The following is a 25,899-nucleotide window of genomic DNA, read 5'->3' on the forward strand; positions in this document are numbered from 1 at the left end:
CAGGCGCACACCACCACGCCCGGCTAATTTTCGTATTTTTTAGTAGAGACGGAGTTTCACCACATTGGTCAGGCTGGTCCTGACCTCCTGACCTCAGGTGATCCACCCACCTCGGGCTCCCAAAGTGCTGGGATTACAGGCGTGAGCCACTCCGCCTGGCCCGGATTTTTTTTTTTTTTTTTTAGTATACCCAAATCCGCAGTCATTAAGTGACAAGACTTTTGTTTTCAACAATAGGAACTACTTAAAATCTGGATATTACATTTTTCTCCGGTTTGGAAGATCAAAAGTTAATTAATTCATATTCAATAGCTCCTCTTCCACTACATGGCTCCTACACGGAAAAAAAAAGTAGGCTAAATAAACAACACTAGAACCAAAAAGTGAAAAGAGGTAAGCCGGGGCTTCGGGGCTCTCTGCAGGAGGCGTCTCCAGCCGGGGCCCAGCGCACGTACCATTCTTCGGCAAACTCTGGATCACCTTCACTGCCGCCTCAAACCTGGTCTCGTGCACGGATCTCGTGTCCGCCATCTCCAGCTGCCAGCGTCGGCCCCGGTCCCAAGGTCTGTCGGCGGGAATCAAGCAGCAGCAGCACCAGCTTTCCCAAGAGCCTGCATGAAACTGGAACATGGAGCGCAGCCGCGGATCAACATGCCCCAAAGGGAGGAGGCCCGGGAGCGAAGCGGGTCAGTTCGTTCCCCTTTGCCCTGCCCTATCCAGGCCACACGGATCGAAGCGGCCTGGCTCCTTCCTCCTCCCCCGGGGCGTGACTAAGGCCACGAATCCGGCCCGCGACGACAGCAAAACAACTCACCGAGAGGAAGAGCATGTCTAGCAGAAGACAGAGGGGGTCCGGGCACCGGTGGCCGCGGAGCCGCTCTCCCACCCTGGGGACCCTGGCGGAGCAGCCACACCCCCCATTCCGCCGGAGTCCGTCTGTCAGTCCGTGCCCTCCCCACAGCCCCGCCCCAGAGTCACCGGAGGATCCACTGGCGTCGCCGCCGCAGCGGCAGTGCAGCAAACCCCACCCACTCGACCCGCCGCCGCGGCGAGGACGCGCGCGGTCCGTCTGTTCCCAGAGAAGGGTCCGGGAAGCGAGGAAAGGAGGAGAGAGAACCTTCCAGGGGGCCACAGCCCCGGCTCGGTGCGGGGAGCACCCTCTGCGCGCTTTTGTTCAGAAGGGGGAAACCGAGGCCGGACCTATGTGTCCGCTCTGGCAGCCGGGTGGACGAAGTGCGCGCTGGGGATGCGCGGTTGGGTTCTGCGCCTGGGCCCAAAGCTGCACTCGACGGCACCGCTGGGCAACAAAGATGACTGCGGTCCCCAGCGCCTGCACTTTCCTAAGTTAAGGTTTGAGGAAGGTAATGGGGCCTAAGCAAAGGGCTTTAAGTCGGGGCAGGTTCTGTGCGAAACTCCAGTACTGCCATTTAAATTATGTGACCTAGGGCAAGTTACTTAGCCTCTCCAGTGGCAATCGTGACACCACTCTAAAGGATAGATGGAGAAAAGCATTGGGGACCTTGGATGGAGGTGCTCAGCAGTCCTTGGCCCGCAGGTCTTCGACAGTTTTCGCCGCCCTGAGCCAAGAACGTCCGAGGAGCAGCCTAAGGAGAGGGGAGGTCGTCGGCTCTACTACCCTTTCCACCCAGCCCCAGGGAGCCAGGCACCTCCCGCCGGATTTAATAGGAGACTGGGCTTGGGGACGGCCGGGCACAGTGGCTCACGCCTGTAATCTCGACACTTTGAGAGGCCGAGGGGAGAGGATGGCTTGAGTCCAGGAGTTCAAGACGAGCCTGGGCAATATGGCGAGACCCTGGCTCTATTTAAGAAACCAATAATAAAAGTAAAAATAAAAATAAAAATAGGATACTGGGCGTGGAGGGAGGGGCCAATAAGAGTATGGGTCGTCAATCCTAGATAGGGGGTACCCTGGGCCTTCAACTTACTAGCGCAACCCCCAGCGTCCTTAGGCATTTGGGAAGTGCCCCAGGCCCAGCGTTGGTGGGGGATTGACTAGGTTGTGAGGGGTGGAGTCCTGGGGCCCGGAAATCCCAAAGTCTCCCGGATGGAAGAGTCGTTTTTGTCAGTTCGGGGATGGGTTAGGAGGATTACTAGTAAAAATCTAGGCGCAGATCGTAAGTTACTCTTCCCTCGGAGCCGCGGCGCCGGCATTTACCTTGGTATTGCCGGGCAAGGCCTGTCCGGTAATGTCCCCGACGCCCGCCCCTCGCCCTGCCCCGGGGGCTTATGGGAAATGTAGTCCCCCGCTCTGCCGCGCTTCCGGACACCTCCCAGCGGCGGGCGGTGTTCCTGCTAGCTCTTCCGGTTCGGCGGCTCTGTCCAGCGGACGCAGCAGCAGTGCGACGGAAAGCCCTCCTTCCTAGCCGGTTGCATTTCGTGCTACTTCGAAATGCCACATCCGCTTCCAGCTTAGGGGACAGTCGCTCAGTGGTGTCTTGAGACTGCGGCGGTGTCTGAAATTGCGGCTTCTCCAGCGCCCTCCGGAGGCTTTGCTTCGGGTTCGTCTAATACAACACAGGGGTAATCATTTGATCGTGAACGTTTCACGTTTCTTTGTCTTCAGAAATGAAGAGGACATTTTGTAAAATTACCACACAAAGATGAGAAATAGATTAGAGAACCAACTTGGGGTTGTAAATACTAAATAATTCCAAATGGTAATGTATGAGTGGTTAAAAAGCAGTGACACCTAACGCGTATTATTTTATTCCATAAAAGGAACAAACCTAAATTGAAGAAATACTCATTTCCCCCTTATTGGATTTAATAGAATCCTTTTTATTTTTAATGGGAAATAATAAATATAGATGTTTCAGTTGAAATATAGATGAAATATAGATGTTTCAGTTGTTTAAAAATAAATCGCCTTCTTTAGGGTGATCTCTGATGGGATTGAGGAAAATGAGTGAGTTTGGGGTTATCTTGGCCCAAAGTCCAGTTTGGATTTGCCGTTAGTTCACGGTGTGACACCGTCAAGAAACAAGCTCTGAAAAATTTGGTTTTCTCCAATAAAGAATGTGAAATTACCTAGCACGTAGTAGCCTTCAATATTTTTGTATTTCCTCTTATTTGATACTTAGCTGAGCAATAAATATTGGACAGCAGTACGAGGGAAGGATCTGAATCAGGCAAGGAGGACGGGCACTGCCCAAGAGGAAAAAGCAAACAGGAAAGTGTGCTGAGCAGGTGCCTTGGCGGGGGAGAGAGGGAACGGAAATGTCTTCACACACCCACAGAGAGAGAGAATGAAGTTTCTGTCTCTTATGTGATGTGTGAGTGGATGGACAGATTGTCCTCAACTTTAAGGGTAATTCAGGGTGATCTGTCTTAAAATCGACGCTCTGTGGAATGAGAAAAATACGCTCTGCAGGCCATGCCCACTGCGTGTGCTGGGAGGCTCTGCTACATCAAATGGGCAGATGCGCAGTCTCCACAGAGGCCCCAAGCCTGGGTGTGAGCCAAGGCTGCTTCGAACATGTCCGCTATGTAAGGTGAGTCCCCACAGGGGTCATTTATTTAAGAACCCTGGTGCTTTCCATGGTTGATTTGCTGGTAAATGACAGATGTGAGTGTAGTAAACATGTCTTGCCTCCCCACTGCACCCACCATCCTGTGCATCATGGAAACCTGTCTGGATGATCAGCGGCCATGTGTGATGGGGTGGAAGGGACAGTCTCCAGAGACAGAATCCTGGGACCATCCCTGACTTGGCAACTTAGTAACTTTCTTGCCACATTATTTAGTTTTTTCAAGCCGTAATTTCCTTAAAATGGTGAATATTATCAATCCCTATCCCATAGGAAATTTGGAGCACATGAGTTCATTCAAGTAAAGTATATCATTAGCAGGCCGTAACACAGGCAGGAAGGAAATACAATAATTGTGTGTGTATGGTAGGGTATCACATCTTCATAAAATTCAACCCTACCCCCATGTTAGTCACTTGTCAGGGAGGAAAGCCATGAAGCCAATTCCAAGCGTTTAGTGTGACATCACTGTCTAGGTCATCTAAATCAGGCCATCTTTCTGCCGTACCTGTCTAAGTCCTGCAGCAATTAACACAGCAGAGCTATATTTACATAAGTAACTTGATAGTCTCTGTGTATATGCTGGGCAGAGCTGATTCATTTCACACATCATTTGCACTTGTTATAGAACTCCTTCAATACTAACACCCAAACATATTGGACAAAGAAGAGAAGACAGACACTTTTGTTTTGTTGCTTGTTTTCTGATTTTGTAATAGTGTGTTTTCAAATTCTTAGAGACATTGGCCCCGTATTACAGGCCTATGTCACACACCCTGTTGTGAATTAAAAGTCTTTTTTACAGCTGCCCTTGCAATGATAAACTTCTATTTGCATTGAAAGTAGTTATTGCCCTTTCCATATAAAATTGTACTCATAGATCATTTTAAAGTAATACATTTTTTTTCTTAAAGAGATGAAATTGGAAAATAAAGTGGTAATAGTGTGTTTAATTTATAAGTAAACCCTAGGAACACAATTTCTTTTACTTTGTTATTATCACAAAACAATAAAAATTATCTTGTTTTTAACAGATCCCTATTATTAACAAATCCTATTTGTATCCTATTTATTTGTCACCTATGTGAAAGTCTTCTTTTTCTTCTTGCTAGAGACCTAAATTGTGATGATCAAATTGAACGGTATAAACAAGCAATTCGATGATTAATTTGCTACACCCTATTCCGAAATATGAGACATATTCAAGGCCAAAGTTATCAATAAAATACAGGCAGAAGTTATGCAGAATGAAAAATAAGGCATACACCTGTGTAATCCTCAAGTCTGTTTTTTTCTTCTTATTTTCTCACATCATTCAAGTCACCAAAATTTTATTGCTTATTACATGACAAGAAATATAATGTTGGACATAAAATGAATAAAGGAAATTATCCTTAAGAAATTTACAATGTGGAGAAAAAGATGCAGTAATATAACACTATAATGCAATATAATCCAATGCATATCATACAGTGCAATGAATTCTATGAAAGATCTATTAATAAAATGCTTGGGGAAAACAGAGGAGGTATAGTGACTCCTGATCCTGGTTTCTGGAGAAAACCAGAAAAGACTAGAGAGGAGGAAGCATATTTACTGACCTTGAGGAACAAGGAGGATACATTCTGTGGGAAAGAGGTGGGCTGGGCACAGTGTCTCACATCTGTAATCTGAGCACTTTGGGAGGCCAAGGCAGGAGGATCGCTTGCCAGGAGTTTGAGGTTACAGTGAGTTATGATCACACCACTGCACTCCAGCCTGGTCAGTAGAGCAAGGCCTATCACTATCCAAAAAAAAGTTGGGCATTCCATATAGACCACATGCAAAGGCAGAGGAGGAACTGAGTTTTGGGAGATAAAGAGGATTTGGAAGGAACACAGAAGGTATGACAAATATTAGTGAGATTAGGCCGGGCGCGGTGGCTCAAGCCTGTAATCCCAGCACTTTGGGAGGCCGAGACGGGCGGATCACGAGGTCAGGAGATCGAGACCATCCTGGCTAACACGGTGAAACCCCGTCTCTACTAAAAAATACAAAAAAAAACTAGCCAGGTGAGATGGCGGGCGCCTGTAGTCCCAGCTACTCGGGAGGCTGAGGCAGGAGAATGGCGTAAACCCGGGAGGCGGAGCTTGCAGTGAGCTGAGATCTGGCCACTGCACTCCAGCCTGGGCGACAGAGCAAGACTCCGTCTCAAAAAAAAAAAAAAAAAAATATTAGTGAGATAAGAATTTGGGCCGGGCGCGGTGGCTCATGCCTGTAATCCCAGCACTTTGGGAGTCCGAGGCCGGCGGATCACGAGGTCAGGAGATCGAGACCATACTGACTAACACGGTGAAACCCCATCTCTACTAAAAATACAAAAAGAAATTAGCTGGGCTTAGTGGTGGGTGCCTGTAGTCCAGCTACTTGGGAGGCTGAGGCAGGAGAATGGCGTGAACCCGGGAGGCGGGGTTTGCAGTGAGCCGAGATCGCACCACTGCACTCTAGCCTGGGTGACAGAGCGAGACTCCATCTCAAAAAAAAAAAAAAAAAGAATTTGGAGTAAAATTGGAGGCATCATATCAGAAATTCAGACGTTAACATGGGGGCTTTAGGGAGCTATTACCTAAATTTAAACAGGGCTGTGGTGATAATTTTTTCTAAAAAAAGCAACACAACAAAATTGAGAGCACTTAGGAGTAAGAATTTGGAAATGGCAGAACCACTGCAAAGGTGGAAAATACTTACTTTTGACTAAATTCCTATATTGAGGCATGTTAAATAGAGAATTCATGACTGTGTGTGTTTTTAATAGAGCCTAAGCTTCTTGAATTATTATTCACTTTAGTTAGATTCACTGCAGTTCTATGCATAAAATTAAGACAAAAAGACAAAACAGATACATTGAAAGTTAACTGAACAAGTAGATTATTCTTCTAGTGTCTTGTAGACTTCTCAAGATGATCAAGAAGTCTACTATGTCACTGTCAGTGCACAATATATAAAAAACTAATGATTTTTTTTTTCCACCAAGAACAATGGTATTGTAAAATCTCCACCCCCTGAGGATATGTTTTCAGGTCTGGGTGACTAGACTGAGAATCAAGGGAGGGAATGATGGCTCTGTGCTTCCTCTGCCCGCTGCCTCTGTGGACACATAGGCCGCTGGCTTCAGTCCCGCTTTTCTTTCTGATGGCCCTTGTTGTTTATGCTAAGTATTTTTGCAGGAGGCCTGAGGCGGGCTGGGGTCACTCTGTGTTCTCCTCCTATGGCAGGGCTTCACTCTCCTCCCCCTTCTATGTTGGGGCTTCGCTGTCCCCAGGGTTCCTGTTGAGGATCTCATCCTCATTAGATGACTTCTTGTGCAGCTTCCATGCCTGGTATTTACTCTTGTGGCATTGAGAGGTTTGTACATATCTTTAAGCCAGAGCGGCTGTCTGAGTGAGAAAGATCCAACCTGAGTCTCACTTCGCGAAGAGCATCTCCTCTATGGCAGAAATCTGAAAATGCCCCTTGAGAATCCTTCATCTTCTTTTGATGACCTTCGGTGAGAATAAATCTCAATAAGGCAGAAAACTAGAATGAAAGTCGTTAGTATTTCAGTCACAAATATTGCCAAGATGAGTTTGTTGTTATAGCCATATCCTGGAACTTCTATTGTGAGCTCACTCGACTTTTGCTCTTTCTGTTCATTCTGGGCTTCCGTGCTCTCGTTGATATAGTTCTCAGTTTTCCACTGGTCCGTATCCATTCTGCCTTGGACACCTTTACTTCTTGCTGCTCACTGAGAAGCTTCATCAGGAGGCCTGTCCTGGAGATGAGCTTGGCACAGGTCAATTGCACGTGGGTCTCAGAGCAGTCCATCTTCAAGGTCCGGATAACATGAGAAATGAGCCTGCGCACATTGTTGTTGGGGATGAGGGACCGCAGCTGCTGGGTTAGCTGAATTTCAAACTGATCACCTGGAGATAAGAGCAATGAGTAATTGAAGCTTTGGGGCTCGGGGGACAGGTCGGTGCCCACGTTGTTGTATTCCCATTTTGTCTCAGTTTGTGTAATAGTTGGCCCTAAGTTGAATGCAGTCCCAGCAGAATCTGCCTCAGGAGGAGGATTATAGTTTGTGTTTTCAGAGATGGTGCCTTCTGGCATAGTAGTGTTTTCCATAAAAATGTTTTCTTCAAAGGCATTTCTGGCAGTTGTGTTTTTTACATTAGTGTCTTCTATAAAACGTTCTGAAGGAGGAAATACTTCCGGAAGAGGATTTTCCTGAGGGCTCGGGTCTCCTAAAGATGAAAAGCCCCCTGTGAAGGGAAATGCATAGGCTCTTCGCTGCAGAGAACGGAGGCCTCTCTGCGAGCACCAGTCTATCGAGATAACTTTTCTTTCTGAAGTTTGGACTCTTTTTTGGCCTTGGGTGTTCTGTGAGCCATGCGGGAGTGAGTTTTATGAAAGTGGTATTTTTTTCTGGAATGTACGATTGGTTTAGCAGTCTTCATATTTTTAACTCTAGCCTTTGCATGTTCTAAAATGAAAATGGTGTAGATTAAGTCTTTCAATCTGTCTCTGACCTGAGGTAGGGCTTTTGCAGAGGTGGAGGCAGAAGGCCCGCCCATGGAGAACAGTTTCAACATAAAGGAGACTGCTCTTGGGTGAATGAAGGCTTGGTGTAGACGGTGTTTCCCACTAACTTCTCAGACCCCTGCTCTATGTGAGGCTCTGTCAGCTCCCTTGGGTTGGACTCCCGAGCCTTTTTTCTTTGGCATTGTTCTCTGCAAATGGCTGGGTCCATCTTCCCTCTTGATGCTCTGCTTTCCCACCTCTTTGAAGTGCCTTTTCTGAATGCTCTTTGGGCCCATAAGGAGTCTGTTCACTCTCTGCAGGTTTTTGCCTATGCTTTGAATCTTTGCCAGGCTGTTTTCCTGTAGCTGGATAGTTTCTAATTTCTTTTCAAATATTTGGCATTTAAAATTGTCCTAGAAAGCTGGACTGCATAAGCATGGCAGTTTTTTCTTCCCTTTTAATTTCATCAATTTTTTCTTGTATTTCTGCATCTAACATATTTTCCAGCAAATACAGCTTTCTCAATTTATTTTCTTAAGTTGAGTTGTTGGATACAGGTTGAAGAGAGGGGCTCTTTGTATTGTTTTTCAAAATACCCAGGGGCCTATCTCCATCTTGCACATTTGAAGAAAGCAGTTTAATGAACAGTAACAACATTGATTTCACATCTAGACTTACCGCTCAGAAATATGGCAAGATGTAACTTAGTGCACTGATAACATCCCTCTCGTCATTGGTGTCTAGCTGTCCACTCCCAAAGACTGACAAGTTGATGCCATTGCTGTCTGAGGCCGCCTCCGGCTCAACAGTCAGCTCAGTGCTCGTGTGCTTCTTCGGGGCTTGTCACACCTTCATGAGTGCTCCTTCTGGATTCCCTACAGATGCTTCTTCAGGACAATGTATGGTGTTTGTCAGACATGCACTGTTGCAGTGCAGCTTGACTGTCTTGCAGACAGCCTCAATGCTATTTTTAAATTGGCAGAGGCAGCAGACCACATGGCTAGGTAAGATCAGTTTCTCCAGTTCAACAGTCATCATGAGAATGTTCTTAATTGTTGTAAATGGGACATGCATTGTTTCCATGTCTAGATATTTTAATGCTGGCAGTTTAAAGAGATATGGATCTTCAACAGTTGTCAGAGGATTGCGATTGAGAATTAACTTGTGTAAAAACTGCATTCCGTGCCAGGCCTGAAATGTTCCAAAGCTCAGTTCTGTAAGTAAATTGCAACCAAGATTTATAAACTGCAAAAATAGTAGTGGTTCAAATGTATGTCTTTCGATAGACTGTATTTTATTGCAGGATAAATCTAAATACTGGAGGGATAGCAGGCCTTCAATGAATCCTTATGCAATTCAGTCAAATAATTTTCGTTGAGAATTAGTTTCTCAGTCCAACTGTATGCTTTCCATACATTTCCATCAATGTAAGAAATATAGTTTCCTTGGAAATTTAAGATGCTGAGGGTGCCATTGTAGGTGTTGGGCTCTGGCACAGGCATTTGGCGGAGCCTCTGTTTCAGGCTGAGATCAATACACGACAGCGTCTCATTCCACAGGTACAGAGCTCACATATGTTGGTGCTTGTGGAGGCCTTCTGTTCCTCTGGTGCAGTTAAAGCCTTATTTTGGGCATAACATTCAGACTGAACCAATGAATCCTGAGTAGGTTCTAGTTCAGTAGGTGGACCTGTGACTTCAGTCAGTTTTCGATGCAGAGTCTGAACCTGGTCTGGACGAGGAACTGTAGTCTTCTCCAGGGCTACAGAATGTCCAATCTCTGTAGTGGGCTCTGGAGTGATGGCAAGCCCCAGGTCTGGAGGCTGAGTTGAGGTCTTCTCCATGGTTGGAGGCAGTTTAACCTCTGCAGTAGGTTCTGTAGTTATGGTAAGCTCCAGGTCCAGAGGTGGAACTGTGACTTAAGTCAGGTGTGAATGCTGAGCCTGACCCTTGTCTGAAGGTGGAAGTGTCGCCTCAGGGTGTTCTGGAGGAGGAGCTGTAGTCGTCAGGGCTGTAGAAGGTTCAAAGTCTGTCGTGGATTCTGGAGTGATGGTAAGCCCCAGATCCAAAGGTTGAACTGTGGCTTGAGTCAGGTTTGAATGCTGAGTCTGAACCTGGTCTGGACATGGAAGTGTCACCTTAGGGTGCTTGGGAGGAACTAGAGTCTTCTTCAGGGGTGTAGAATGTCCAACCTCCGTAGTGGATTCTGGAGTGATGGTAAGTCCCAGGTCCAAAGGTTGAACTGTAACGCTGGGTGACATTGGATGCTGAGCTTGATCCTGACCTGGTGTTGGAATTGTTACCTCTTGATATACTGGAAGTTGGGGTACAACTTTTTTAGGAGGCTGAGTTGGGGTCTCCTGCATGGTAGGAGAAAGTTCAACCTCTGTTGTGGATTCTGGAGTGATGGTAAGCCCCAGGTCCAAAGGTTGAACTGTGGCTTGAGTCAGGTTTGAATGCTCTGGAGGTTGGGCTACAACTACATTAGGGAGCTCTGGAGTCTGAGCTGGACCCCTCCTCAGCGGTCTGTGGATGCTCAGCTGCAGCCTCCTGCTGGGTTGGAGAGGGATTTGCATTATTAATAGGTTCCGGAAATTGAACTGAAGTCTTTTGTTGAATTGCTAAAGGTAAAGCCTCTTCCAATGACTCTGGAGGCAGAGGTGGGCCCCCATGCGGGATAGCAGGAGGTTCTACATCATTACCTGGCCCTGAGAGCTGAGCTGTAGCCTCCTGGTGGACTGCAGAAGTTCCCACCTCTGCACTAGGCTCTGTTCCTATGGTGAGCTGCATGTCTGGAGGCTTAACAGAGACATTGGGAAAATCTGAATGCTGTGTTTGATGGTGACCTGGAGTTGAAACTGTGACTTCATGATGTTCTGGAGGCTGAGCTGGGGTCTCCTGCTGGGTCTGAGAAGATTCAACCCCCCAGAAGACTCAGAAGGCTGAGCTGGCTGGTCCTGCTCACTGGGGGAAAGTTCAGGCTCTATAGGAGGACCTGGAGGCTCAGTTGGGGCTTCCTCTTGGTTTGCAGAAGGTTCCATCTCTTCTGGAGGCTAAGCTGAGGTCTCCTGCTGGGTCTGAGAAGATTCCACCTCCCCAGAAGACTCAGAAGGCTGAGCTGGCTGCTCTTGCTCACTGATGGAAAGTTCACGCTCCATAGGAGGACCTGGAGGCTCAGTTGGGGCCTCCTGTTGGGTCGCAGAATGTTCCACCTCCTCTGGAAGCTGAATTGGGGCCTCCAGCTGGGCTTGGGAAGATTCTGTCTCATTGGTAGGTTCTGAAGTTATGGTAACCTCACATCTGCAGGTTTAACTGTAATGTTGGGCAAATTATAATGAGCTTGATCCTCACCTGGAGGTTGAACTGTCACCTCATGATTCGGTAGAGTTTGAGCTTGACTCTCCATAGAGTACTCTGGAGGCCCAGCTGGGGCCCCCTGCTGGGTTGAAGAAGGTTCTTCCTCCTCAGGGAGCTGTGGAAGCTGCCCTGGGGCTTCTTGCTGGAGTGAAGAGGACTGGATGTCTTCAAGGGTCTCTGGATTTTGAGTTTCAGACTCTAGATGGAATTGAGAAAGTCCAACTTGCTCAGGGAGCCCTGGGGGCTCATCCAAGTTAACCCGGAGTTCTGGAGGCAGCTGCCGGGATACAGTGTGTCTATACTCCAATATTCAGCCTGCAAAGTCTATTTCTGATGCTGAAGTTTGGATAATTGGTGTGGAATTCCAACAATCTTAGCAAGGCTCCAACACTGAGCTAGATCTTTCTTTAGGTTCTTGGGCGAAACAATAAATTTGGTTGGTTTTGAAACCTTACTGTCTAGTGGAACAAGTATTTCATCTGCCTGATGACTTGCAGCCCGATCAAGATCTGCAGTTTGAAACTTACTTTTGAGGCGAGGAGGCTGAACTAGGGTCTGGTTCTGATCCCCGTTCAGCATTGGAACCACCTCTGGGAGCCTTTCTTGCAGAGTCAGCTTGTCATTTAAATCCTGGTGTGCAGCGGAGAACTGCTCTGACCCCAGGAGCAGCTCTCCAGCTGAATCCGTGTCCAGGTATGGCACCACATTTTCAGTCGATTACTGGGGTGGGGCTGACATCTGCCAGGAAGCAGAGGGCCCCAGGTAATCAAAGTCCGCCGGGTCTGCCTGGGGAGTAGGCGCATGGGGAGATTCCCATGGGAGATGGGAGGAGCGGGAAGACCAGGGCTCAGGCGGCCCCAGGGGTGGCAGGGGAGTTAGAGGTCAGCTTGAGCAGGTCCTTGACCCACTCCAGAGGCTGAGCCTCCTTGACTAGTAGCCACAATAGTTGCCACCTGAGGAGGGGCCATGGGCCCCAGAAACGCAGCTGAACATGACACATGCTGGCACCGCACACTAAACTGCAGCCATTCTGGCAGCCCCAAGACCCTCGTGCCCCTTATAAGCGTGCACCCCGCCCTGTCTTTATGACACCTTTATTTATGCCACCTTTATTAGGCTCGCGTCTAGATCTGCTCCATGTCACCATGTCAGTCTGATGTCACAATCCCGCCCAAGCACCCCTTCCCATGCCTCCTCGCCGGAATACCCCTCCCCTTCGTGAGGGAGGATTTGGGCCGCAGACCCGGGTGGTCCCAGGACTCCAGCAGCCTGCTGTGGTGGGGTAGGTTTGGGTGGGGGCACGGCAGAGCTTCCTGAGGAAGTCACGGGACCTCTCCTGGGGATATTCAGAAGCGCTAGTCCAGTTCTGGCAGCCTGAACTCTTCCTCCTTCAAGGTGAAATCCGAGAGTACTCTTCCTTCCAGGGAGAGCAACTGACCTGTAATCCCAGCTACTCAGGAGGCTAAAGCAGGAGAATCTCTTGAACCTGAGAGAGGCAGAGGCTGCAGTGAGCCGAGATCGCAACATTGCATTCCAGCCTGGAGTGCTGCGGTAGGTACTATGGCTCCTGAAGCTGCTTTCCGTGCAGCAACTGGCGTCCTCCTCGTCGTCTTCCAACTCCTCCGGGTAATGGGAGTCATCGTCCTCGTGTCGTCTTCCAACTCCTCCGGGTAATCGGAGTCATCGTCGTCGTCCTCCGTCTCATCCTCCTAGTTGTCCTCACACTCCTGGGTCTCCTCGGCGTCACCGTCCTCCCTCCTCCTCGCTCTGGAGGTCATCGTATACCACTTTGTCGACAGCCCTCCGGGTCAGGTGGCTGTCCCCGCCTCCTCGCCCCGCCCCGCCCCCCGCCGGCCCGGGACGCTGGGGCTGGGGGGTGCTGACGGCGGCGGCTTCCTGTGGCTACTGCTGCCCACTCTGGGCGAGCTCAGCCGCGTCTTGGGCGCCACCTCAGCCTGGCGGCGGCCCACCTGTCCCGGCTGCTACCGCGTTGCCACGAGCAGAGCCCCCGGATGAGTTCGGATGCGGGCGGCGGCTGCGGGGCCAGGGCGCAGCGCTCCGCAGCGGGAGCCGCGGGCTACGTGGTCCGCCGGCCCGCCGGCTCCTCAGGTTGGAGCCGAGGTGGGGGGAGAAGGGAAAGCGGGCGGGGAGGGGCGGGCGCAGTGTGGGCGGCGGGCCGGGTAGGGAGGCCCGAGGGCTGGGCGGGTGGAGGGAGAAGGCTCAATCCGAATCGCTGGGGCCGTACTCTGGATCACCTTTAGCCACCATCCTGTTTCTTCCCGCTCGATGTACTAGTGATTCTTAAATCCCTGTAGGTTTCAAGAAAAAAAAAAAAAAAAAAAAATATATATATATATATATATATATATAGTCTTAATTTGACCGGACCCGGTGGCTCACGCCTGTAATCCCAGTACTTTGGGAGGCTGAGGCGGGTGGATGACGAGGTCAAGAGATCAAGACCATCCTGGCCAACAAGGTGAAACCCCGTCTCTACTAAAAATACAAAAATTAGCCGGGTATGGTTGTGGGCATAAGCAGTGCCAGCTACTCCAGAGGCTGAGGCAGAAGGATCACTTGAACCTGGGAGGTGGAGGTTGTAGTTGAGGCACTGCACTCCAGCCTGGCCGCGGAGCGAGACTCTGTCTAAAAAAAAAAAAAAGAAGCAGTTGGACTCATGATGGAGCCCTGGGGAAACATTCTCAAGATGCAAGAGCGGCACTATGCCAAAGGAGACATTCTGAAAGCAGGAGGCATCATCTTTTATACATATAGAGTCACAGATCTTTATATAGTAGTTCTTCCTCCATAGGAAGAATCTACAGGGAAATAAGAGGTAGCAACAGTAGTGTCCCCAGTTACAAATGCCCCCAATAATCTAAGGGTTTCCTGTGATTCTCATCCCTGCAGCTCTGGGATCTGGAAGGCAGGCAAGTCCTGCTCTCTAAAGAAGGTTATATGCCGGGGGGTGGGCTTTAGATTCCTTGGGTCCAGTAACCAAAAGACGATGGGGCAGGATTAATATACCCTGATCAGCAGGAGGAGGTGGGACTGCTTTTCCACAGAAGCAGCAGAGATAATCTCTCTTTCTCTCTCTCTCTCTCTCACACACACACACACACACACACACACACACACACACACACTCCCCACCCCCATACTCTCTCTCTCTTTTGTTATTCATTTCCTGCTGCAGTGCAGTGGCAGGATTTTGGCTCATGGCAACCTCCGCCTCCTGGGTTCAAGCGTTTCTCCTGCCTCAGCCTCCCGAGTAGCTGGGACTATAGGCGAATGCCACCACACCGGACTAATTTTTGTATATTCAGTAGAGACGGGGTTTCACCATGTTGGCCAGGATAGTCTCAATCTCTTGAGCTTGTGAACTGCCAGCCTTGGCCTCCCAAAGTGCTGGGATTACAGACATGAGCCACCGAGCCCACCCTGTCTTCCTTAATTCTATTGTGTGTTGAGAAGTTTGTTAACTTTTCCAAACAGTAGATTATTTACTTATAGGTTAGATGTATCTTCTTATAGTAATTTCACTTGGAGGATAAATTTTATTTTATTTTATTTTATTTATTTTTATTATGCTTTAAGTTCTGGGATACATGTGCAGAACATGCAGGTTTGTTACATAGGTATGTACGTGCCATGGTGGTTTGGTGCACCCATCAACCCATCATCTACGTTAGGTATTTCTCCTAATGTTATCCCTCCTGTACTCCCCCACCCCCAGACAGGCCCCAGTATGTGGTGCTCCACTTCGTGTCCATGTGTTCTCATTGTTCAACTCCCACTTATGAGTGATGTATCTCAAAATAATAAACGCTATTTATGACCAACCCACAGCCAATATCATACTGAATGGGCAAAAGCTGGGAGCATTCCATTTGAAAACTGACGCAAGACAAGGATGCCTTCTCTCACCACGCCTATTCAACATAGTATTGGAAGTTCTGGCCAAGGCAATCAGGCAAGAGAAAGAAATAAAACGTATTCAAATAGGAAGAGAGGAAGTCAAATCATCTCTGTTTGCAGATGACATGATTGTATATTTAGAAAACCCCATCGTCTCAGCCCAAAATCTCCTTAAGCTGATAAGCAACTTCAGCAAAGTCTCAGGATACAAAATCAGTGTGCAGAAAATCTCAGGCATTCTTATACACCAAAAATAGCGATCCAAATCATGAGTGAACTCCCATTCACAATTGCTACAAAGAGAATAAAATACCTAGGAATACAACTTACAAGGGAAGTGAAAGACCTCTTCAAGGAGAACTACAAACCACTGCTCAAGGAAATGAGAGGACACAAACAAATGGAAAAACATTCCATGCTCATGAATAGGAAGAATCAATATCATGAAAATGGCCATACTGCCCAAAGTAATTTATAGATTCAGTGCTATCCCCATCAAGCTACCATTGACTTCTTCACAGAATTAGAAAAAACTACTTTAAATTTCTTATGGAACCAAAAAAGAACCCGTATAGCTAAGACAATCCTGAGCAGAAAGAACAAAGCTGGAGGCATCACACTACCTGACTTCAAACTATACTACAAGAAGGATAAATTTTAAAAATGTGAAGCACAATAATTTTTTGTTGACCTTTAAAAAAGAAGCATATTTTTAATTTGGAAGGTACAGTGTTAGATATTTTTACTAAAATAACGTAATTATTTGCACACTGTCTCATCTAATTACTCTGTTAGTTCCTATGAACCTGATTATAAACCAGCAATATTTCTTTTGGCATATTTATAAACTTTTATTTTTATATTTGAATAAATGTATTTAATTTAAAAATATACAATTTTTAAATTTAAAATAAAAATTTAAAATAAAATTTAAAATAAAAATAAAAATTGTATATTTTTAAATTATAGACTCTGCATTTACTCAAAAATTTCTTCTCTCTTCTAATTGATAAACCTATTTCTGATTAGCATTTCTCTAGTTTAATATATCTACAATCACAGCTGTTTCCTATACTAATATAATCTTTTCTGCATATATACTGAGGGTGTCTTATTTACAACATAATATTTTAACAAAATATTTTAACAACCTAAGAGTTATTGTTTTCTAATTATGGAGTACAGTTTTTATTGTTTTTCATTTTTTATTGTTGAAGATGCTTATTCTGTCTTTCATAATTTACGATACTTTTTTTTTTTTTTTTTTTTGAGACAGAGTTTTTGTGCTGTTGCCCAGGCTATATACCTGTTAGCATAAACTCCTTTCTCACTGGTTGCAAGCCTAAGCTTCTCTGCAGGTAGAGGCTCCTTTAGGCGAAACTCTTCAATTCCTAACAACTTTTGCACTTTCAAAAAGAGAAGAAAAGAACCCAAAACAGGCCAGGCGCTGTGGCTCACACCTGTAATCCCAGCACTTTGGGAGGCCTAAGTGGGCAGATCACTTGAGGTCAGGATTTCCAGACTAGCCTCACCAGTATGGTGAAACCCCGTCTCTACTGAAAGTACAAAAATGAGCTGGGCATGGTGGTGCATGCTAGTAATCCCAGCTACTCAGGAAGCGGAGGCGGGAGGATGTCTTGAAGGCGGGAGGATCTCTTGAACCCGGGAGGCAAAGGTTGCAGTGAGCTGGGCGGTGGAGGTTGCAGTGAACGGAGATAGCGCCACTGCACTCCAGCCTAGGTACAGAGCCAGACTCCATTCCCCAACCTCCAAAAAACCGAAAATAAAGCACAAATATCTATGCCTCATATCCCTACATGTTTGCAGGAAGGTTCTGCTTTGAACTGTATCCGTATAATGACAGGTGATATCCTGACATTCCACATTTGCCTCTTTGGCATCCGGAAAAGAATCCAGTTTTAATTCCGAAACATCCCATCATCCTAAATGTTCCAGCACTGGTCCCTAAGCACCGTGTCCCCCACACCAAGATAGTGCTTTCTTCCCTACCCACCCCCGCCTCAATATTCCCACTCCCTTATCCCTCACTGGTTTTCCAGTTGGGACTCTTGCTGGTAGGGTGTCTAGAGGTGGGGTCAAAACCATCTTAATGGACAAAAGTAAAAGCCATTTTGAAAAGAGCTACTTGGGGAGCTCAGGTGGGAGGACTGCTTGAGCCCAGGAGATGGAGGCTGCAGTGAGCCATGATCGTGCCACTGTACCCAGCCTGGGCAACAGTGGGGAGCCCCTGTTGCAAAAGAAAAAAAAGAAAATGAAGAAACTACATATTAACATCTAACTATTGTGACCAGAGCAGAACTTGAAAGTAATTCAGAGCTTTGTGAGTGTTTATTTTTAGAGAAAGGAAAAGAAATCACGTTGTTCAAATACAGATAATTGAAAAAAATAATACAAATAAAACAAAAAAGGTCAAAAGAAAAGTTGAAAAGTAAATGAGTTGACTCGTTTAAAGCAATAATAAATTAAACAAGCAAAAATCAATACAAATTAAAGTTGGAAATTACAAAGGCAGGATACAGGAATAAATATTTATTAAACAAAAAAGGTTTTAAAAAAATTAAGATGAAATACTATGCACAATCGTTTAGCAATATACTATATATGAAGGTGTATTTAAATAAATTGGCATTTTCCACACAAAAGTTCATAAACGAGAAAAGTTTTAAATGACTTTAAACTCAGGAAAAATTGAGATTCTTTTAGTCAATTCAATTCCCAAAATACGTTACTCAATACATCCATTTTTTTTTTTTCAAACTTTGAAGTAGTAATTAATGCCCGTGCTTTACACATTTTTCTGGAACATATAAAAAAATCTCAATTTTAAAAAAATGTAAATTTTATCCTAACCCCAAACCAGATTAAGATTACATAAAAGTGAGTCTTTATTTATAATACTGATACTATGAAAATACCTGAGAAATATATATAGTGTAATATTAATTGAAAAACAATTCAAAATTGTGGAAACACTGAATACAGTTGTGACAGTACAAATGTGCATAGGCAAATACAAAAAAATGACAAATACATAAATTTTAATGAGACAGAGTAATTGGTAACTGGTAATCTTTTATTTAAAAACTTTTTTTTTTTTTTTTTTTGAGACGGAGTCTTGCTGTTTTGCCCTGGCTGGAGTGCAGTGGCGTGATCTCAGCTCACTGCAAGCTCCACCTCCTGGATTCACGCCATTCTCCTGCCTCATCCTCCTGAGTAGCTGGGACTACAGGTGCCCGCCACCACCTCCCGCTAATTTTTTGTATTTTTAGTAGAGACGGAGTTTCACCGTGTTAGCCAGGATGATCTCCATCTCCTAACCTCGTGATCCGCCCTCTTCAGCTGAAAACAGGCAAAAATATTCTTCTTATAAAATGTTTACCATTGTCTAGTAAAAATATAGGTTAGATGCCTATGCAATTTGCCCAGTGTGGTGAGTCTTCTGAAAATGCATGCTCTTTTCAAAAGTGACAGAAAATGAAGCCAGAATGAATAGCATGCCTGTATAGTTGATTCTTTTCAAAGTTAAATATCTCAGTGGCTTATTTTTATTAAAGCATTCCAAGCTGGGCGCGGTGGCTCAAGCCTGTAATCCCAGCACTTTGGGAGGCCGAGACGGGCGGATCACGAGGTCAGGAGATCGAGACCATCCTGGCTAACACGGTGAAACCCCGTCTCTACTAAAAAATACAAAAAACTAGCCGGGCGGGGTGGCGGGCGCCTGTAGTCCCAGCTACTCGGGAGGCTGAGGCAGGCGAATGGCGTGAATCCAGGAGGCGGAGCTTTCAGTGAGCTGAGATCCGGCCACTGAACTCCAGCCTGGGCGACAGAGCAAGACTCTGTCTCAAAAAAAAAAAAAAAAAAAGCATTCCAAAGGCACTTAGTCCATCGTGTGGACTATTCATTTGCCAAGTTCTAATTTTTTTTTTTTTTTTTTTTTTTTTTTTGAGACAGAGTCTTGCTCTGTCGCCCAGGCTGGAGTGCAGTGGCGTGATCTCTGCTCACTGCAAGCTCTGCCTCCCGGGTTGGCGCCATTCTCCTGCCTCAGCCTCCCGAGTAGCTGGGACTACAGGCACCCGCCACCACGCCCGGCTAAGTTTTTGTATTTTTAGTAGAGACGGGATTTCACCGTGTTGGCCAGGATGGTCTCGATCTCCTGACCTCATGATCCGCCCGCCTCCGCCTCCCAAAGTGCTGGAATTACAGGCATGAGCCACCGCACCCCGCCTTATTTTACAAGTTCTATTTTTAAATAAAAGCCTATTTTTTGGAGTTATGGAAGCAATGAGAAAGCAACCTAGTCATGTAAACTTCTGGTTTTACACTCATGTGCATCAACTTAAAAAGGGCAGACTAAATGATTTGTGTTTATGGTTGGAGAATTGAGAAAGACTGGTGGCCTAAGACTGATCTGCTAGGTTTCAGATCAAAACAATCAATGGCTGTCTTCTGTGGGAATTGAGTGACAGCGTTGCTGCAGTTGTAGCTGGGTTATCAGGCATGTATAAAGAGTAAAACCGGGGATTTCAAGAAATACTTTCTGAGCAACTGCTGTGGTTTTCTCTGGCATACAACCTTCTTCTGAATTCTTTCAATTCCATCTGGTTATATCTTTCTTTCCTCACCCAAATAGAAATTTTCTAAGTCTGTATTGACACCCCCTCCCTGAGTGCTACAGCAGAAAAAAGATTTTCAACTTTCAAATTTTTTAAAAGAACACTTTACAATTAATTTGTTTTTCTTACAATTTATTGTTAAGGAACTTCATTTCTTCATTTTTGTTAGAGTGACTGTCTTGTGATGTGTTTTATTAAATACATAAAATCAAAAAGCCAGTTGAGGCTGGGCACGGTAGCTCACACCTGTAATCCCTGCACTTTGGGAGCCCAAGGCGGGCAGATCACCTGAGATCAGGAGTTCGAGACCAGTCTGGCCAACATGGTGAAACCCCATCTCCACTAATAATACAGAAGTTAGCCGAGCTTGGTGGCAGGCGCCTGTAATCCCAGCTAATCAGGAGGCTGAGGTACGAGAATTGCTTGAACCCAGGAGACAGAGGTTGCAGTGAGCCGAGATAGCACCACTGCACTCTAGCCTGGACGACAGAGTTAAACTGTCTCAAAAAAAAAAAAAAAAAAAGGAAAAAAAAGCCAGTTCAGAGTTGGTGTGAGAAAGGATAATGTATCACTGAATTTTATTTCACTTATTTTTATTAAATTCTAGGGGGCAGGAGTCTTATAGATTATAAAGTAGTAATCCTAATTGAAGATATTGCTAGAAGCATCAAAGCAAATGCAAACATATTTTTATTGATTTTACGTAGACATTATTTCTCTGTAATCCACAGTCTTTGACTTCATTCCAGGGGCATAGCACACTCTCAGTGCAAATGGGTTGAAACATTTTTGACAGCAGTTGTTATACCATTGCAATTGATCAGAGTTATTAAGATTGCATCTAAATGTAATTAAATAATACTTAAAGGAAATTTAGTCACTCAGTGTCATCCATTGAATTAAGTCATCTAAATTAAAATTATATTTGTTTTTATCATGTGAGCTTAGCAAATGGTAATTTTCAGAAGTTTGACTGAGTGAATTTCCTTACAAACTGACCTCCAAGCCTCTAGCCCCCAGGTCATCTGCTCTGGGAGGTGCCAGGATAAGGACCCCCAGTGTAACATCCACCTCCATTCCTGTTGAGCCAGGGTTCAAATTCTCCAGATGGAACCGTCTTTGCCGCCTTACAGAGTGGGTTCTCACTGGAACCTTTCCTAACTTGAATTAGAGTTTGACTTTACCCTCAGAACCAAGCCTATGGCATTTCTTTCTCTACTGAAGAGGAAAGAGGTTTCTAAGAAGGAGTAAATCAGGCAAGTCTTGAAATAAAACCTGTGGAGTTCCCCTCTTCTTTTGCTTTCCCTTTCACAGATCACAGATGATTAGTTTATAAAGGCCTAGTGCCGGCCAGGCACGGTGGCTCACGCCTGTAATCTCAGCACTTTTGGAGGCTAAGGCCAGTGGATCACCTCAGGTCGGGAGTTTGAGACCAGCCTGGCCAACATGACGAAACCCTGTCTCTACTAAAAATACAAAAAAATTAGCCCAGTATGGTGGCGCGTGCATGTAATCCCAGATACTAGGGGGGCTGAGGCAGGAGGATCCCTTGAACCTGGGAGGTGGAGGTTGTACTGAGCTGAGATCATGCTGAAAGGACACAAAGATAGACGTGTACTCGCCCCCCCCCAGCTACACCCTTTGTTCTGCTCTCTAATCTTTGCACATACCAGAGATTTCGTAAGTTCTGTGAGTACCTGTTTTTCTGCACGTACCAGAAATTTTGTAAGTTCTGAGGCAAGGTCACAAGATGTGTTTAAGTAAGATAAACTCTTGCTGCCATAAACCTGCTCTCCCGCCTCAAAGGTTGAACCGAAATACCAGAAATGGCGGGAGCCAATCATAGTTAGCCAAGTCGCCTTGTTCAAACACTAGCCAATCATATATCTGATTTGTATAATAATTCTATGCCCACTTTTCTTAGACTATATAACACTGCTCGGAGCTCAGTGGGGGAGCTCTCCTGCCCGTCTCGTTTCGTGAGCGAGGGAGAGTTCCAGGTTCGAACCTGTAATAAAGATCTTGCTGCTTAGCTTTGACTCTGGACTCTGGTGGTCTTCTTCGGGGAATAAACGGTCTGGGCATAACAAATGGGGGCTCGTCCAGGATTTCCCCCAAGCCCACCAGACCCCCAAGTCAATGGATCTTAATCTGTAGGTAAGCCGGCTTTGTCACTGTCTCTGTCTTTGTCTCTGTCTGTCTCCCTGAAATTTCGCGAAATCCGTAATCTGTAATCTGTATTGGTCTGTTTTGTAAGTGGCACGGTCTTGGCGGATGCGCTAAAAGACAGCCACTTGGGACTGGTGGGAGACGTCCCCCAGTGCCCATCTGGGGGCCTCCATCCTTGGTTGCCCCGTCTGACTCAGGTCGGAAGTCCGACACGTGCTCGCGAAGGCTCATCGTTTCTCACTGTCTGTCCGTTATTGTTAAGTGTTAAGTGTAAGTCCAAAACGAAACATAAAACCTTTTCTTCCCCTTCCAGGACCGGACCTGTCAGATACTCCCCTCTGCTTCACACTCATTTTCGTCCCTCCTTCTCTTTGTAGGAGCAGTCCAAAGATGGGCAACAACCAGAGCACGCCGCTCTCACTCCTTGTTACCAATTTTAAGGATGTGAAGGCTCGGGGGCGTAACTTAAGCGTAGAACTAAAGAAGGGAAAGCTAGTTACTTTCTGCCGTTCGGAGTGGCCCTCTTTCGGCTCAGGGTGGCCCTCTGAAGGAACTTTCTGTCTCTCTATTATTACTAAGGTAAAAACTAAGATTTTCCTGCCAGGGCAGTCAGGACATCCTGATCAAATTCCTTATATTCTAGTGTGGCAGGATCTTGTGGAAAACCCACCGCCCTGGGTAACTCCATTCATCCCTGAGCCCTGCAAGGTCCTAGTAACGCGACCTACAAGACAAAGGACTCCCTCTGCTCCCTCGGCCCCTGTGCTGCCAGACAGCCAGGACCCCCTAACGTTAGAACCCACACTTCCCCCACCATATCCGCACCTTATCCCGCAGGACCCAGTCCCCCAGGGTGGTGCTTCCATAGGGGGGAACCGAGAAGCCGAAGCAGCCAAGAGCGAAAGTAACCCGGGGGGCCGGCCGGCCGAACGCGAGGCCGCGTACTGCGGGACCAAGCTTCCCGACTCCCTGACTCCACCATAGCCCTGCCTCTCAGAGAAATAGGATCGCTCGATGATACCGGGCTCTCCCGTCTCATGTATTGGCCTTTTTCCACTAGTGATTTATACAATTGGAAGTCCCAAAATGCTCGGTTCTCCGATAATCCCAAAGATCTAACCTCGTTGTTAGACAGTGTCATGTTTACTCACCAGCCGACCTGGGATGACTGTCAACAGCTCCTCCGAATCCTGTTCACAACGGAGGAGCGGGAAAGAATCCAAGTTGAGGCCAGAAAGCTGGTTCCAGGAGATGACGGCCAGCCAACTGCAAATCCTGACCTCATTAACGCGGCTTTTCCTTTGACCCGGCCCAGATGGGACTACAACACGGCAGAAGGTAGGGGACGACTGCTCATTTATCGCCAGACTCTAATGGCGGGTCTCCGGGCTGCAGCTCGCAAGCCCACCAATTTGGCTAAAGTATATTCTGTGTTACAAGGTAAGACAGAAAGCCCCGCTGTGTATTTAGAGAGATTAATGGAAGCTTTCAGACAGTTTACCCCTATGGACCCGGAAGCACCGGAAAATCAGGCTGCGGTAGTAATGTCCTTTGTAAACCAGGCAGCACCAGATATTAAAAGAAAACTCCAGAAATTAGAAGGTTTAGAGGGAAAGCAGATTCAGGACCTCCTTCAGATGGCCCAGCGAGTTTATAATAATAGGGATACTCCAGAAGAAAAACAGTTCAAGGCAACCAAAGAAATGACCAAAGTCTTAGTAGCAGCTTTCCCCCAGGCAGGGAATGGCCAAAGCAGAAAGCAGAAAAAGCAAGGCTCTAGGCAAGGATTAGAAAAGGATCAGTGTGCTTATTGCAAGGAACGTGGTCACTGGATTAAAGACTGCCCAAAGAAACGGAGACCAGCTAACCCTACCTCCGTACTCGTTACCCAGGACTCTGACTAGGGGGAACGGGGTTCGGACCCCCTCCCCGAACCCAGGGTAACTTTGCAAGTGGAGGGGTCCCCAGTTCGCTTCTTGGTCGATACTGGGGCGGAACGCTTAGTCCTAATCAAACCAATTGGAAAAATGTCTAAGAAAACATCCTGGGTGCACGGGGCCACAGGCATCAAAAAATACCCCTGGACAACCCAGAGGACTGTAGACTTAGGAACGGGAAAAGTCTCCCATTCCTTCCTAGTCATCCCAGAGAGCCCCTGCCCTCTACTAGGGAGGGACTTGCTGACAAAAATGGGGGCCCAAATCCACTTTGAGCCAGAAGGGCCCAAGATAACTGATTCCCAAAACAGGCCAATATCTATCCTGACTGTCACCTTAGAAGATGAGTACAGACTCCATCAAGAGCAAAAGCCCCCCGATCAGGAAATTGACTCTTGGCTCCAGCGTTTCCCTGAAGCATGGGCAGAAACTGGGGGCTTAGGGCTAGCTAAACATCGACCTGCCATATTTGTGGAAGTTAAGCCAGGGACGGACCCGGTTCGGGTTCGGCAATATCCTATGCCCCTGGAGGCAAGAGAAGGAATTACGCCCCATATCCGCCGACTCCTAGACCAGGGAGTCCTACGGGCTTGCCACTCATCCTGGAATACTCCACTGTTACCTGTTCGTAAACCCAACAGTACGGACTACAGGCCAGTACAGGATTTAAGAGAAGTTAATAAAAGGGTCATAGACATACATCCCACTGTGCCCAATCCATACACCCTTCTGAGTGCTACATCCCGAAAAACAGTGGTATACCGTTCTTGATCTAAAAGATGCTTTCTTCAGCCTTCCTCTGGCTCCCAAAAGTCAAGAACTCTTTGCATTTCAATGGACGGATCCTGAGAGGGGCATCAACGGTCAGCTAACATGGACCAGGCTGCCACAAGGGTTGAAGAACTCGCCAACCCTGTTCGATGAAGCCCTTCATGAAGATCTGGGTGAGTACCGGCGGCAACACCTGAAATAACTCTTTTGCAATATGTTGATGATCTCTTAATAGCGGCCAGATCCCCGGAAACTTGTGTTCAAGGGACTGAGGACCTCTTGAAGACTCTGGGGGAGCTAGGCTACTGAGCCTCAGCAACAAAGGCTCAGATCTGCAAGTCGGAGGTAACTTATCTGGGGTACCTATTAAAAGGGGGGCAACGCTGGCTAACCAAAGCCCGAAAGGAAACAGTCCTACGCATCCCTAGACCCCAGTCGACACGGCAAGTGAGAGAATTCCTGGGGTCGGCAGGGTTCTGTAGGTTATGGATACCCGGATTTGCTGAGTTAGCCAAGCCCCTATACCAGGCAACAAAGGAACGGCAGCCCTTCAATTGGACGGAAGAGGCTGAGCTGGCCTTTCAACAAATCAAAACTGCCTTGTTATCAGCCCCCGCGCTGGGGCTCCCTGATGTCTCCAAGCCCTTCCACTTATACGTGGATGAAAGGAAGGGTGTTGCAAAAGCCGTGTTAACACAGTACCTAGGCCCCTGGCAGAGGCCAGTTGCCTATTTGTCAAAAAAATTAGATTCAGTGGCTGCTGGCTGGCCACCCTGACTGCGGATAATCGCGGCGACCGCCCTAATGGTCCGAGACGCTGATAAACTTATCATGGGGCAAGAGTTGCGCGTTATAATCCCGCATGCCATTGAAGGCGTCCTCCGGCAGCCGCCGGACCAATGGATGAGTAACGCCCGGCTCACCCACTATCAAGGACTGCTGTTAAACCCCCTCAGAATAACTTTTCTGCCTCCAACCTCTTTAAACCCTGCTTCACTGCTGCCAAATCCAGACTTTGACGCCCCGT

At 46.8% G+C, this 25,899-nt stretch overlaps 2 protein-coding genes and 1 pseudogene across 11 annotated transcripts in view; 1 reads left to right on the top strand and 2 right to left on the bottom strand.

Moving 5' to 3' along the window:
* Positions 1–2,230, bottom strand: part of ACBD5 (acyl-CoA binding domain containing 5) — a 48,298-nt gene extending 46,068 nt beyond the window's left edge. For 2 of the 10 annotated variants that reach the window (XM_008002627.3, XM_008002626.3), the window contains exons 1-2: positions 2,177–2,230; positions 456–621 (exon numbers count right to left, since the gene is read on the bottom strand). In XM_008002627.3, coding sequence (XP_008000818.2) covers positions 456–531 — 76 coding nt within the window. In that variant the 5' untranslated portion in view covers positions 532–621; positions 2,177–2,230. Of the gene's footprint in view, positions 1–455; positions 622–814; positions 942–1,519; positions 1,607–2,176 lie in introns of those variants that run through there. The other 8 variants (XM_073018819.1, XM_073018818.1, XM_037983418.2 and 5 more) reach the window with 6 other exon arrangements.
* Positions 2,193–25,899, top strand: part of ERVFC1 (Endogenous retrovirus group FC1 Env polyprotein) — a 32,455-nt gene continuing 8,748 nt past the window's right edge. Inside the window, exon 1 of the mRNA XM_037983415.2 lies at positions 2,193–2,541. The gene's annotated coding sequence lies outside the window, so the exon portion shown is untranslated. The remainder of the gene's footprint in view (positions 2,542–25,899) is intronic.
* LOC103238039 (leucine-rich repeat-containing protein 37A3 pseudogene) lies at positions 6,914–12,411 on the bottom strand (annotated as a pseudogene).

Source organism: Chlorocebus sabaeus, chromosome 9 (assembly GCF_047675955.1).
Source record: "Chlorocebus sabaeus isolate Y175 chromosome 9, mChlSab1.0.hap1, whole genome shotgun sequence".
In the NCBI taxonomy this organism is placed as follows: Eukaryota; Metazoa; Chordata; class Mammalia; order Primates; family Cercopithecidae; genus Chlorocebus; species Chlorocebus sabaeus.